The sequence below is a fragment of the Clinocottus analis genome, unplaced genomic scaffold (assembly GCF_023055335.1).
Source record: "Clinocottus analis isolate CAN_PGR_092001 unplaced genomic scaffold, fCliAna1.0.p SCAF_27, whole genome shotgun sequence".
In the NCBI taxonomy this organism is placed as follows: Eukaryota; Metazoa; Chordata; class Actinopteri; order Perciformes; family Cottidae; genus Clinocottus; species Clinocottus analis.
Window position 1 is genome coordinate 4,056,310 of NW_027176009.1, and position 15,802 is coordinate 4,072,111.

The 15,802-nt window shown below is 41.5% G+C and overlaps 1 protein-coding gene across 1 annotated transcript; it reads right to left on the reverse strand.

Annotated features, from left to right (window-relative positions):
• Positions 1–751: 751 nt before the first annotated feature.
• On the reverse strand, positions 752–15,710 carry cc2d1a (coiled-coil and C2 domain containing 1A). Its single transcript, XM_068592580.1, has 28 exons — positions 15,539–15,710; positions 15,225–15,294; positions 14,977–15,112; positions 14,736–14,842; positions 14,107–14,304; positions 13,650–13,965; positions 13,425–13,534; positions 13,247–13,319; positions 12,671–12,763; positions 12,435–12,562; positions 11,573–11,645; positions 11,351–11,484; positions 9,731–9,818; positions 9,533–9,609; positions 9,266–9,361; positions 8,634–8,756; positions 8,389–8,447; positions 7,512–7,628; positions 6,767–6,840; positions 6,624–6,682; positions 6,391–6,542; positions 6,182–6,272; positions 5,949–6,104; positions 4,606–4,809; positions 4,380–4,506; positions 4,200–4,276; positions 4,074–4,121; positions 752–3,988 (listed from the first exon to the last, which is right to left on the reverse strand). Exons 2-28 carry the CDS (start codon positions 15,279–15,281, stop codon positions 3,956–3,958), a joined length of 3,006 nt encoding a protein of 1,001 aa, XP_068448681.1. The 5' UTR covers positions 15,282–15,294; positions 15,539–15,710; the 3' UTR covers positions 752–3,955.
• Positions 15,711–15,802: the final 92 nt, after the last annotated feature.

Sequence of the window (15,802 nt, forward strand, 5' to 3'; positions counted from 1 at the left end):
GAAATTTCACATTCAAACACGTTATTAGCATAACACCAAAGCCCCAAGCCCCCCCCCCCCCCCCCAAAAAAAAAACTGCAAGCATTGTCTGCAAAAAGATACGCCTATTCAGTCTTTCACGTTATTGTTTTTCAAGCTATTTCGATGATATTGGCTTTACTTCACCCGCAAAGCGAACTGATGTGATCATTACCAGCATGCATTATTACAACTAACCAACATTATTGCCTTATGAAAGACACTCAGGAGAAAAGTGTTGAAGTGGAAAGCCTGTGTCACAAACTGGGTTTACATATCTGATGTTTTTGTTTTTTTTGTTTTATGGTTTTGGTGTCTGATGGTGAAAATGCAAAAATTAGCATAAAGCATCATTACACCAAGTAAGTCAAAATTTACAATACAATATTTTAATATGCAGTTGAATTAAAAATGACTTCCAGTAGCAGTGTGCTGTGTTTCTCCTGGATCTTCATACTAGGAACATGCGTTTTCATAGTTTTGGGGGTATTTGGATGGTATGCTGTACAAAGTTCTGCAAAGAGGTTGATCACATGAGAGACCATTGAGTCTAACCATGTTTTACAGAATGCATTATACTCCTGAAACATGTCACCTCAAGATATTCTGAGTCCTGAGGTGTTACACTAATAAAAACAATTGAAAAGTTAAAAGCTTCTATGTTGATCGGAAATCAGTCCAAATGGGAAAATTCTGGTGAGGATTGTTTGGTTCAACGAAGACACAAAGCCAGTGCTGTTTTACCATTTTATTCATTTCAACAACGAAGAAGCCTCAACAATCAGGCCTTCATACATTCCCCGTTTGAGCTGCACAAATCATTATGACTTACACTCAAAGATAAAGACAGAGCATATGATGCTGTTCATGTATTGTATACAAATAGTACATATATATTTTGATTGATTGCCCTTAAATGACTTAACAGAAGAAAACCATTTGCCCCCCAAACCCAGATGAGTACAATTCATTTACTGCAGCAGATCAGGACAGAACGTCTGTGATTATTGTTAACCTATCCACCAAAATGTCTCCTTTTTCATAAATGGAGTGCAGCCAGATACACTTAAAAAAATAAAATATGGAAACGAATGTGTGCGTGCGTGCGTTGTCTCGTGTAAGGAGTGAGTCACCAGCAGGACAAACTTTAACAATATGTCCCTCTCCCCGGGTCCTGACCATCCAACGACCACAGTGAATGCTGATGAGCCTGTTGGCATGACAACAGGACGGCCTCAGAGGCCATGAGGTTACTCAAGCAGTGTGTGTGTGTGTGTGTGTGTGTGTGTGTGTGTGTGTGTGTGTGTGTGTGTGTGAGAGGTGACAGGGGTTAAAGGTTTTAGAGTTAAAAAAAAAGGGTTTCTGTGAGTGTTTAACAGCATTAAAGTGATCCAGAGTGATATCAGATCTACTTGGTCATAAACTTTACTTCACGACTTTGTGAATCAGAAGAAAACATATTTTCTGTTAAAAAAAAGGACCAAACTGGTGGTATTTCATGTTTTAGACCCATTCAACACACATATAGTTTTCATCACAGAGTCCTTCCCAAAAAAAACCTGTTGCTGTGTTTGAGAAATGTTGAATCATTTTTTGTATGTCTGAAACATACAAACGTTGATGATTAGTAAGTTTAATAATCTAAATCGTGAAAGTCATTTTTCAAGCTCTACACCAAACATTCGCTTTACAGCTAAAAAGTCTGAGAATGTGTTGCTTTTCTTTGTCATATCTGATACTGAATAGTCTAAATATCTCTTGATTTTGGAGTGTTTTCACTGGTGTTTGAAAATGTTAAATAATTATTTGGTGTAAACAACAAAATGTCAGTCAGCCATTGGTTCCCATTCATTTTTATAAAGTATGAAAAACAAATTACTGGACCCTTTGCTTGAGTTGTGTAATTCATTGCTTCTGCTTTCATTTTTGTCAGTTATATCATCTTAATCTTCATCATTAATGCAAAGACTTTCAAATACATATGCATCTAAATGATGCACAGAAAATGTGTAAGTGTTTGTCTCAAACATAGACTTTGTGCCAAATGTTTTAGCAAGAAAGTTGTAATAGTTTGCTAACTGATACTCATCCTGCACTGGAACTAATGGCTGCCCGGAACAAGGGAAACACACACACAACTTTAAAACACACATACACACGTGCGCACACATAGCAGTTATGTCAATATAAGCAATCATCAGTCCCTCCATTGCCCTGTCCATCAAAATGAATATTAGCTGATCAAAAGCACCACAACATACCATTTACAAAGATTCAGAAATGATCTTCTCCTGATAGATTAAAAAAATAAAAATGTGGGGGAAGGGATGTGACTTAAAAATCAACACGGACTGTGGAAGGCCTTATCAGGTCAACTTTAACCAGGATTATTTGTTAATGGGGTGAGGCCGTGGTGGATTAGGACAAACACATGATTATCTGCTGTGTCACATGACTAAAAAACTATGAGCAGAGTTATAAAATAAAATAGCAAGGCTCATTTAAAGTTGTCTGCTACTTTCCGGCTGCGTGCGATCAATGAGGACCACCAGAATCTGCCGTTGACAGCCGTTTAGCCGGTTGTCAAACACATAGAGGAAACATCTGTTTTCTAACAGAATAAAGAATACATGTTGTTGTCCATCGAAAGTCGTGGCAAAATGACTAATCTACACACATTTTATGAAGTTTTATAGGACTGATCTGAATGTTGTACCCTTCACAGTGAGTGTAAAGTAGAGAGGAACGACTAGGACAGGGATGTCTATGATGCACCAGAAATAGAAATGAGCAATTACGCAGCCTTACTGGCACATATTGGGTTGTCTTCCTTTGGGCAGACTATTCGTCACCCACTGTGATGCGACTGGAGACCTCAGTGGGACAGATCCTGGTTTCGTAAACTGTGTATGCCAAAATGTGTGCTAAATAGCAGCACGCTGACACAGCAGCTGATAATTATTTTATAAATTGACAGCATAATGGGCTTAATATTGTTTAAGAGTTCAAAAGAAAATCCAAGTGGAGCCGCCTATTACTCTGAAGAAGAAGAAGAAGAAGAAGAAGAAGAAGAAGAAGAAGAAGAAGAAGAAGAAGAAGAAGAAGACGAGGAAGAAGAAGAATCTTTTTGCAGTGCTAAGCTGCTGCCACATTCATGGCACGCTGCTAACACCCCCTCTTCCAGCCCCAAAGGCGACTCTACGTCTGATCTAGTCGTCTCCTTGGTGACACAAACACTAATCCCTCATTATGGGATGTAGGCTGTGGCACCCCGAAGCCCCGTTTTTTATTCCCATATCACACCACTCCAAACGGAGCAGATTACTGTAATCTGGGAACACTGGAGCAGACAGATTAGATTAAGCCCATTACACACATAAAATATGGGAGAAGGGGTTAAAAACTCCTTACTATTGGTTAAACACATTTCAGAGCACACACACACACGCACACGCACACACACACACACGTGTCTTTTGGTCATTTACGGGCACCACCTGATTTTCAAAGCTGGTGCCAAATGTAAACTTTATAAATCCTCCGACAGATCTCTTCACCAACAATAACAAATGAACAGGGCAAAGGTAATTAATGTGTGTTATGCTTCAGAAGCGGCTTTGTCGAGCGTTTAAGTGCAAATAAACCTGCTCCTTCACTGGATCACACATGTTAATGCTTACTTTCATTTCTGTGTCCCTTTGAAGTTCCAGATTATTTTTGAATTACCTTCGCTGGAGACTAACCAATAAGTGACAAACAATTTATGATGAATTGACATTATCCGATCGTTTCATGCAGCTGTCGTGAAATGAGCGGCATGGAATCATGCTGAAGGTGCTTAAAGTCTGTAATGTAGTGTTTGTATACGAGTGTGTATGAGAAAAAGAGACATGATATAACAGTACTCAAGCCTAGTCTCCACTCCCTCACAGTCTTCTCATCCCGTGCGTTTCCTTTGCAGCGATTCCAGCTGAAGCAGAAAGGAAATACATAATATTAAACATAATTTGCACATTCATGATGACAAAACATTTGTTGGTGTCGACACCCCTTACCTCGTTCTCTACCATCCTAAACCTGCCAAGAGCATCCTTGGCAGCTTCCTATAATAAGACAAAGAAAACTTTATATCATGAGGCCCAACCCCAAAACACACACTCTCTCTGTTCAACTGTGCTCACCCTGTTGCCTTGACTGGAGAGCTTCTTCACGGAGTCAGCATAGCTCTGGACGGAGCGCCGCAGCACACTTTCATACTCTACACACGTGGTGAAGGAAGATGCAGGTGTTTGAGAGGTTGAGACATATAGTCACATGTGGTAGTAAAGCAAATACTTGTTTCTATTCCTTGTGTGCGTTACCAGTCAGTTGCGCTTTGGAGGCTCGCTCCAGCTGTGCTTTCTGCCACTGCAGCCTGTGTGTGACCTCTTTGTGTTGGTGGACGAGGTCGGCTGGGGGATGCCGCTGCGCCTTTCGATACTCTGCAATCTGAGAGACGGGCGTAATGACTTGACGACACTTTCGCATGACAGAAGTGGACTTTGTAGACGGGGGGAGACCACGACATTCATAAACACATAGAAATACCTTTCTCTCCAGACGCTCTCTGTCATGGTTGAGGAGGCTGAAGCTGTGGAGTTTGTACTGAGGAGGAGAGTTGTTGGGATGGCTGCTCCTGCTGCTAGCTTCATGTTTGCTGCTCGCTTCATGTTTGCTGCTCGCTTCATGTTTGCTGCTCGCTTCATGTTTGCTGCTCGCTTCATGTTTTGGTTTAGGCCGAGGAGATGGAGCCTGAAACCAACAAACACACTGAGACTTTACTGAACTGACACTGTCAATCTATTGAATGCCAATGGTGTTAGCTTCCGTCACTCTTGCTTGCAGGTATAGAGCCTGCAAAGGGCAGCAGGATGACAGTGTATTAATCAGACTACTCAGATGCAGAATGTCGACCCGGTTATGCTCGAGACAAACCAGTGTGTCGTCCAACCAGGTCTAAAGTGTGTTTAAAGTTGTTACAAACGTACCAAAGAATGGTAAAGTCAGATTTCCATCCAAATTTTAAGATATATTTTGTTTTAAGTTTTGCAGCAGCTATAGGGCATTACAAACCTAAACTATCCCAGACAATCCCCTTCCTCAACGTGTAACCACAGGAGAAGAAATGGTAGAAGATTGAAAAAGAAAGTGTGGCCATATGCGTGAAATGCCACATATTACAAAAACTGTCACTCAAACAATGATATACAGACCAAATACTAACCATGGACAACATTGAGGGAGCAAAGCACATACAAGGTTGGGATGAAATAAAATAATTAGGCCAATGTATAGATAAAATGTAAATTAATGGGAGATTTAATTTACTACTGTTATGCCAATATTAGGACTAAGTCCATTGAGATAAACGGCTGGTGGCGACAATTTTCAGTCGTGCTATTGATGTGGAAACGATGGTGGTCACAGATTCATTTGAGGAACGTTATAGTTTCACAAATCAGATTTTTCGACACATAAGTCATATTGTGCATGTCTGTTTCCAAAAAGATAAACGTTGTTGGATACAGATAATACAGGCGTCTGAAGCTAATTTGCAGCACCCGTCACTGGTAAAGCTTGGTTTTTATCGAGGCAGTTTAGTGAAGATTAAAAAAAAAAAAAACTGGAAAGAGAAGTTAAAAACCTGCAAACCTATTGAGCTTTGTCTCATCGTTGGTTTCTCAATGTTACAAAATATTGTCCTCGCCCCAAATTCAGACCCTTTGTAATTCGTGTCCTGACAACATGATATGAATAAGTGCAATAGTGACCCGGCCGGCTGGAGCCTTTGTGAGGAGTTCTTCCTTGTGTCCGATAGCGATTTGCTTCACTTCAGTTTTCCCCCACAGTGTACACACACGCATGTCAGGGGACATTAATACTCTACTCACTCGTTCCTTTTGTCTCTCTGGAGGAGAAAGGGAGGACACCGGATCGAGAACTAGCCACTTCTCCGTCACCGGATGAAGCTCAACTCCTGTCAAAGGCTCTCGGATCTTCACCTTCACCTCCAACTTGCCCCCTGTAGCTTTTCGTCCATCCATCACCTATGAAACACACTGTTAAATAGAACTGATGTGTACAAGTACATATAAATTTGTATTTACTTGTCATCAACACCCACCTCTATTATTTCTCTAACGTCACACTGGTTTTCTAAGGCCTCTAGCTTCATCTGAGCAGTGCCCACAACTCTGTCCGTCTTAAACAGGCCTCTGTGATTACAGAGAGAAGAAGACAACTGACAAAAGCACAACAGACATGACATTTAGAGCATCAATCATGAGGATAAACAGGGAAGCTTCGTCCCAAAGCCGTTTGTGTTTTTTTTACCCCTTGTGGACGATTTCAAACTTGATGCCTTTGGACTGGACGACTCGTTTGAAGCCTCGGTGGGTTCGATTGATGCTGAGTTTGAAATTCTCTTTAAACTCGGGGTTGTTGGTGCTCTTCACCGTGCCCGTTTTGTCCCTCTGAGCCTCCTCCTACACGCAGATAAATGGTTGCATTAAAACACATCTCGTGAAACAGCCACACTCTACTCACTGAGTGAGAGAGATTCTTACCGCACTGGGAAATGGAAACTCAAACTTCACGCTGGCATCCAGATCGTTGGGTGAGACACCTGAAGGAACAGTAGGTGTACGTGAACATACAGTTATCACATCACTGCGTAGTTATTTCAAAGACGCACAGCTGCCATCAGTACCTGGGGGACACGGTAGGTTGATGCCTTTGTTGATGTACAGTATCAGGTCATTGGGTGTCAGGCCGGAGTGGATCCTTAATAACAAAAACATGAGTCATGACCATTTAGAAAAAAAACATTAAGAGTGACGGATAACAACCAGTCAGCATCCCTGACTGCCACACAATCACAACTGTTTGTGAGTCTGTTGAATGGCACTGCCAGAGTCACCTAGCTGTTAGCCAGCATGATGCTGGAGTCGAGCCAGAGTGAGTCAATCTGACTCATCTACTGCTCTAGTCAGGGAAAATGTCTTTTCAAAACCAATGTGTTTACAATCTTTATAACTTTATAATCAAATATACATTCAGTTCTGTTGCAAAGCTATAACTAAAGCAATAATTATTAAGTGAAATCAGTGTTTCAGGGATGTTAAAACCAGCAAGGATTGCTGCAAGAATGTCATTATTAGTTATAAATGACTGATCTTATTCAGCCGTCAGAAATCCTGGGGGTGAACACACATAAATAAAGCTCACGTGCCGTTTTAAAATCACCAGTGAGAGAGACACACTTTACAACAACCAAACAAAATGTTGATGTATTTAGTCTTAAATCAATGTAATGGAAAGGTTAAAGTTTTGATTTGTTGATGCTGCTCGAGAAAAACTCATTCTGTGGTGGACATAAAGCACAAGTCGTTAAAAAACAACAACATTATAACTAAATATTATTATATCATCAATTATCTATGTTAGTTTCTCACTTGACGGTGTTCAGGGTCCTCTCCTCCGTGCGGCACTTGGGGACTGGCTGGCCCTTGGCATGGGCGTTCTTCAGTATGTCGATGTTCTTCATACACTCCTCGACGAGCTTTTCAAACCTGGTCAGAAACAGAGATGGTCCTTACACACAACTGATCATATCGTATAAGAAGTCTTACAGGACGGACTGGTTGGTGCTTGAACGGTCGCAGGTCTGATCTCTGCTCAAGGCAAACACACACACACTTCCAGTGTGTGTTTGTTCCTGCGATTTTTACAAAAAAAACGTAGGAGCTTGATAGGCTTTTTCTCGGCAATGACAATATTTTTTGAAGCAAAACTGAAGGAAAAGTAAGCAATTAAGGAATGCATGATGTGTGATAGTTAAATGTATGTGAAAAAAAATCTGTGATGAGAACGAGTAAAATATTCAGCGTGACATGAAAGTTACACTGTTAGCACTAAAACATGTAAAATCACAGTCTGATGATGTGCTCAGTTGAATAAATACAGTAGTATTTCAGTGAATATGCTAATCTGCGTAATTTTGCAGGTAAATATCACATATAAAGAGAATTTGCAAATTTTTTGTTTTTAATGGGATTAAAATGCATTTCTTTGGGCTTGTGAGTTAGCAATTTGAAAACACTGGGCTCTAGCAAATGATGACGATAATGATGATGAAATGAATGATCTCAAATTTTGGATGTATTTGGTCACTGCCTGTGATTAGTGATGAGAGAGAGTATCAACCAAAATGTATATTATACCATCAAATTAATCACATATTAATTGACTGTAATGGAAATGGCCTATTGGCATCAATGCAGATGACACGTGTAACACAATTCTGAAATATACCACAACGGGGTCTCTTACTTCAGAGCCTCAGCCACATTGCCCACGAGTGTGAGCTGTTGAGAGTATCCCAAACATTTCTGTGAAGATACAGAACAAAGGAAGGCGTTGGTATGAGAACAGACAATAGCCAAAAACAATATGACACAACTACAAAAGTGACATTATGATATCAACATCAAAATAAGCGAATGTACAGCAAGATTCAGGAGGTGCGCTTTCTTATACAATATACATAAAAGAAGAATAGAGAAAAGTGTCCTGACCTCATGCTGCTTCCGCAAAAGATCCATGAGGCCGTGGTACTTCTCACTGGAGCGAGGGGAGAGAGGGGAGGCGCGGGAGCGAGCCAGGGAGTAATCATCCTCCCCGACTGGAGCACTGGGAATCTGTCACGGAGGACACAATTACAAATGTGGAGCGAAACAAATAAATCTGTCGACGAAAAAAATTGTGAAAATGTTTTTTTTTAAACTTATTCTGGAGACAGAAAGGAAGAAAAACTAACAGAGAAACAAAGTTAATATTCCTGGTAATTACACTGTGGGGCTGAGTCAGAGGAAGTACGGTTATTTGAAACAAATATGTTAAAATAAAACTCAGGAAGAATGAAAGAAAGTCATATGGGAGAAGTGGCAACTATATGAAATATTAATAGAGAAATGGCACTGAAAAAATGCCAATAAACAAACACAAACTCTCACACACAAAGTGAGACTGTGAGGAGCACAAAGGTGCTTCATTCCTACCAGCTTCTATTTCTGTCCCATTTTGTGTTAACACACCTCACACTTTTGGTTGCTCCTGTGACACACACACACACGCACACGCACACACACACACACACACACACACACCTTCTTGTATGTCATTCATTTGAACATAATAGATGTATGACCTTGGTGATGTCAACAGGGAGGCCAGACTTGGCAGCGGTGACCATGGGGTCCAGACCCTTGGCGTGTCTGAGGTGCTGCGCTGCTCCAGTCATGTCCTGCAAACCATCACACAGCAGCAGGTGCACCAGTCAAACCACAGCAACTCAACAGATGTTCAAGACTTCAACTACACAACAGGCAGCTGTAATGAAGACGTCCACCAAACATATAAAGATGCCAGGGCATCTATCAGCAAAGGTATGAAGAAAAAAAATAACAGAGCTTACCTTCATCTGTTTGGAGCGCAGTGCTGCACGCATAAAAGCCTGTCGCCTTAGCAACAGGAAATCCAATTGCTGTTGGGCTGCAAGGATAATTAAGAGAAAAAGAAGTGAAACTCTGCCTCGCATAGCACTCAAACTCCTTGTAAGGAACATTTTGTACATGCGGGCAGGAACGAAGAACACAGAGCACACTGAATGCACCTTTAGGTCCCAGTTTTGGAAGCGAGGACCCGCCGGGGATCTGAGGGGCCGGAGACTTTGCTTTCTGGGCAAGTGGATGCACTGCAGGCTGCGGAGAAAGAAGGAAAGTGTTTAAGGGTGCTCATCACGTGAGGGTAAAGGTGCTCTTCAGGGGCGAACTTGGGGTAAAAATTGGCCCGGGAGTTACTGTCAGACCGGCTCACTCAATACACGGCGCGCTGCCCACTCAATGCATCGCACGTATCGACCAGTCAGTGGCCTACTTGGAAACATACCCATACACTTAACATTATTTTGGACGATTACAAAGAAATTACATCACCAATTTGCCTGGATGAACAGATGGAATAAAATGATCCTGCTATTTTAACACTCCAAGGTAGGTATAGTTTTCTAGATGAATATGCTTAACTTTGGGCTGGTATCAGATGGTGAAACATATAACTGCAGAGCCTTAAGGAATGGTAGGAGAGAAATACCACACAATAAACAAACTGGAATCAGAGGGTAGAATTAGTATGAACTGTATTGTAGAAATGAACAGAACATACTGTAACGGAGACAGGAAGAAGTTGTTCTCGGAACAAGTTGTTCTAGATAAGACTGGTTATTGTAATTACTGTTTTCAGGAGGTCAGTAAAGGTCTCATGAGCTTCTATGATCGGGAGCAGAGGTGAAGCATGTTAAGAGGTTTTAACGGTGTTGACAGTTGTCTTGGGGTAGGCTCCGCCCATAGTAGCCTGTTCTTGTTACAGAATAAACCACACAATAAGCAAGCTAACATCTCGTAGCTTGCCTATTGTTCACGATGGGGTGTAAACATCATTGTGTCAGTAGTGTTGCATGCTGGGGTCGTGATTGTGTGTCTGTGGGTGTAGGGGTGTTTAGGTGAATGAAAACGTCTCGAAAACATAAAAAAGTCTCAAAAACGTCTTTGTCTGTGAGCAAGTGACGCAAGTGTTGAGTAGGCTAGAGTCATTTAATAACACCTAAAACAAAGTTAGACTGACAGAAGAGATTAGATGAGTAAAGAAGATGGAAGCCATGAGTGTGAATACAGATCATGAGGAGTAGTATAAATGTCAGTCGGTGATAGTCAATTTTAGGTATTAGAGTAAATTTGATGTGTTTTGTGAAGCACAGACTATAAGCGGGTCTGCCGATGTCAGAGGGACGGCTGGTTGGTGATGGAGGTGGGCCGGTATTGGACCAGCACAACCCTGTTGGCCTAGCGGGTATTTCTCCGGTATCCCCTATGGCCAGTCCGCCCCTGATGCTCATCACACAACCGCAATGCAAGATACACACAGATGTCTCGGTACAGTACTATTCTCTTCAAGTGAGATACCTGTGAGCTAAGTGAGATTTAGCATTCTTAACTAAATTTAGTGAGATACTGTTTGAATACTTTCCCGTGATTTACTGTGAAGAGTGATGTTAATGTAAGAATCAGGAGGAGTAACAGAGACAATAAGAATTTGATAACCTAGCACAGAAGCTGGCAAGGCAAACAATACAACTTTTCTATCCCTGCTTAACAGGCAACCAATCCGATTTCTTGGCCGCACAACAACAACTTGACCATTTGGTGGTACCTTTATTTAGTTATTTATTTTTTACCTTGGCAGCCTCTCTTGGTTCATCCTCTTCATCATCTTCTGCGTCTGCATCCTGATTAGCTATTTTCATAGCCGTTTCCAGAACACCCATGAAGTTCTGCTGACCCCCCTCTGAGCCCTGAAGTGGAGGACAGCCTACAAGAGCAACACACACACACATGACTTACTGCAACTATAAAGTGCAGCTGAGGCACAATCCTGAAACACACCGGGAGAAAGTTACCTGGCGGCACAGGGAGGTCAGACAAGGTGATGGGTCGTCCAGCTTTGTGAGCTCTGATGGAATCCTGGTATTGCTGTTTAGAACAGAGAAGATGATTTATAATTCTGTTATTAAGGAGAAATCTACGTTTAGATACCCTTATATTATTATTAGATCCTGGTATTGTTACTCTGTCATAGTAAAGAAATTCCTAAATTGCTTGTTTCAAACGTGCGATTTTTATTGTGAAATATAACAATAGCATTGTAAATCAGATGAAATACAATATATCTTCAAGCGAACAACCTCTCTAATTTTCCAATCCCACCCAAAATAAAGAGTGGCATTCCTGAATGTAAATACAATACTGACACATAACTCCCACATGGAGATCAATGTCATCAATGAGCTTCCACTGCTATGCTACAAATGCAATATACAAGCCACACAACAATATTGTGCCTTTTCTTTCATGTTTTATTCATTTACACAACCTCAGCCAGATCTAATTCAAAAGGAAAGGTTTATTATTTCCCCACAATGCCTTTCAACAATCCTCAGAGAACAAGACACTTTATTGCAGGTTATTCAGGAAGATAAAATGAGCAACAGAAGTTGTTACAGTAAAAGCAACAGAGGGCATTTCCAGTCAAAATAAAGTGAGTCACAAACCAGTTATTCAAGGAGAAGAGAAAAACACACCACCAAACAGCAGGCAGGTGCAAAAAGTGTATCCCAAATTGCTAAATCTATGAGAATATCTAACGCTGCTTTAGATGTAGTTTCCTCTGTAAATATGCTTTTTTTTTAATAAATACAATTATTTGCTTTGAAAATCGTTCCAACCATGTATTTTATAAGTATATAAGGGCATGGTGTGTACCTTGACAATGCGCTGGTGCATGCGAGCCTTACGATCATCTCCTTTGCTCTTGGCTCCCTCTGCTGCTGACTTGTATATGTCCATCCTCTGTTGCAAGGCTTCTGCCAAACTGCTGGGAGCAGGCAGATCTGTGCAGGACACACACACACGCATGAACACACACATACGTTATTCTTCAAATTTAACATGTACTAACATTTTTATCATCTGAAGTATCAGGGCTACTTGAGTCTTACCGGCAGCGGGTGAAGGTGCAGGTGCAGTAGGGGTAGCTGGTTTAGAGGAAGACTGAGGAGGAGGAGGTGCACGGTGTTCTGTTACTCCGTCTCCTGCAAATGATCAGACATCATTGAAGGGGTCTAGATATGGTCATCATCATCATCATCATCACCGCCTTCACTTAATCAGGTGAGAAAACATCAAATTGTACACAAGCATATTACAAACAGCGTCATCAACTATCACAGAGATCCCTGAATAGGTCCCGAATTAAGAATCATTCTATCTATATGGTGCAAAGGTTTTCCAACGTTCAGTATTTGATGATGGGGGTGAATAGCGTGTAGTTTTCTTTTTGTTGTTGTTAGTGAGGACCCGACCACTTTTTTGTATAGTACACAGTGCTGAATATTTATTTGATGATCTTTAAAAGTTAGGAAAATGTACTTTGTTTTATTAATTTGCATTTATCACTTGGGACATTCCTTCTCCTTGAATTTTTTTGTAAATTAATCAGGCTATGGTGTTTGAGTAATGGAAACAAAAGTAAAACACTCTCCAGCAAAGTATTCCTTTAAAGTGGCCACACTGACCAGGAGGAGGAGGTAGTGAGCTCAGGTCGACTGGTTCGTTTCTGTCCAGTGCCTCCATCAGCACGTCTAGCTTCTGCATGAAGGAAGGTCAACTCCCATTAGGATTTACTTTTTCTATATACAAGTATACAAACAAATACATGTATTCTTGTGATGACATTGACATTGGTTTGATTACCTTGGCAGTGAGGTAGAGCTGTTTCGCCCGATCTATGTCGAAGTTCTGTTTGGCGTGTATGGCAGCAATCTTATACTCTCTCTGTCTGGACAAAACTGCCTGTTTCAGCTCTGAATAGAGGAAGGGCACGGAGAGACACAAAAGACTTGTTGGTTTAAAAGCTCACGACGATCACATTTGGGGAGACTTCCACAGCGAACTCTGTACGTTATCATGTGTGTTTACCCGAGTGCTGTGCGTTAGGCTGGCCGGGGGTGAGGGGAGAGATTGCAGGTGTTTCCGGGGTGAGGGCGAAAGCAGGTTTTTGAGGCACAGTCAGATGGAGTGGCTTCATATTAGGAGTTGTCGGCGCAGCCTCCCTTAGAGGTTTCTGGTTTGTGGGAGTAGAGGGCATCAGCGTGGGCCCTGGCAGTTCTTGTACCGTGATTGATTCAGACGCCTCTGTGGCGTTGGCCTTGCCACCGAGAGCAACTGGAGGCGGAAAATCCTCCTCGTTGACTGGTTTTCCTTTCCTGACAGACGTCAACATGGACTGGAGTGTCTAGTGTTGAAGAAGAAAAAAATGTAGCATAAAAATGAAGAAAGATATTAAGTATTAGACTAATTCATAAGAGGCCTCTTGCAACATTTGTACGGGAATCAACTTGTTCGGAGGATGTTTCCTCTTCCTTCTCTAATTTACCTTTAACCCACGGTCATATCTTCGAACTTTGCTAGTCTCCCCTGCAGCCTTAGCTTTGGACATGGCTGTTATATACATGTCAATGCGCTCCAGTAGGACAGACTCCAACCCAGTTGCACCACCGGTCGTCGTGATGGCAGAAGGGGTGGGAGCAGGAGTTTGTGCCTCATCATCCCCTAGAACCTCATTCAGTTCTGCCTACGTACGGAGAAATGGAAACGCATGAAGTAAAAACAAATGAAAGAGATTAGAATTGCAGCTAACCATGCATTTGTATTATCAGTTAATCTGCTAAATTAAGTAAATATAAATTAGGTTAAGTTTAGTCTGTGAACTGACAAAAAGAGGTGACATTTTCTATTACAATTTCTCAGACCCCAAGAAGATGTGTTTCAATTGCTTGTTTTGTCCAAAACACAAATATATCACGTTTATGATCATATATCACATATTAAACAAATTCAGCACATTGGAGGAGCTGGGACTTGTCAATTGTTGACATTTTTGCTTTTAAAAATAACTGACACAATTAAACTATCACAATTTGTTCTGAAAGAATCATATAATACAATATATTTCTCTATTAATCCTCAAATTGTTTCAGCTATAAAGGGGACTGAGTGTTTTACCAACAGATCTTCGTCATCATCCAGATCTTCATCCCCCATTTCCTCATCATCCAGGTCTTTCATACAAAGTGCTGCCATTTGCTCTATATCTGCCATGGCAACAGGAGCTGCAGGACACAAATGCATCAGAAGCAGCATTAAATCATGTACAGAATATCAACATTTAAACAATTGCACGCGAAAAAAAAGACTCTAAATAAAATGTCTATACATTAGATATAAAAAAAAAAGACTCTCTCACCTCTGCCGTCACTTTTCTTCCCTTGTGACCTCCCTCCACCTCCTCCCATCAGATTCAGAAGCTCTGCCTCCAGCTCTTCATCATTTCCCTCATCATCCATCCCTCCATCCGGGGTCAGGTCCAGGAGCAGCCCCATCTGGGAAGCGGCGAGGCAGACGGAAGTAAAGACAGGCACAGAGGTGGTGGATCATACTTGTTGTTGACGTAATAGATATCATTCACACGTCTCATTATCAGACAGGTGTTACCTGTTTGGCTCGCGCTGCCCCTTGACCCCGGGGAGGGGGGTTCCTACTGCGGCTCATCGGCTGTTAAACCCTAAAAGTTAGGAAGGGATTCAATTAACTAGGAAATAAGTAGAACATGTCCATACCGGAGAGTATCCACCGCTCCTACACTTGTGTAGAGTCGACAGTGACCTCCATAGCAGACACTTTGTGCCATTTTAGGTTATCATTAAAACTGTTTTGTATCGAGTTAGCTTATGTGTGGTAACGTGTTAGCTAACACAACAAACAATTGATCTGTCCAGAGACACCGCACGTACAGTTAAGATATTTACCTTTTCACGGACCGTGTGCTCGAGTGTCCGCAACAGCAGCTCAGATTGGTTTATTTAACTCGAAAAATGCTCAGAAACAACGGGAGAAAAGACACGACATATACAAACGGGTGTGTAATGTAACGTTAAGTTTAAGCTGTCAAAACGAGAACGGTAAGCTGTGAAATGTACTTCCTACATTGCGTCTCCGGTGGCAACGCACATCGCGCTTTACGGCCGCACGAAACACACCCATCACTGACGTAAAACACCGACGTTACGTTA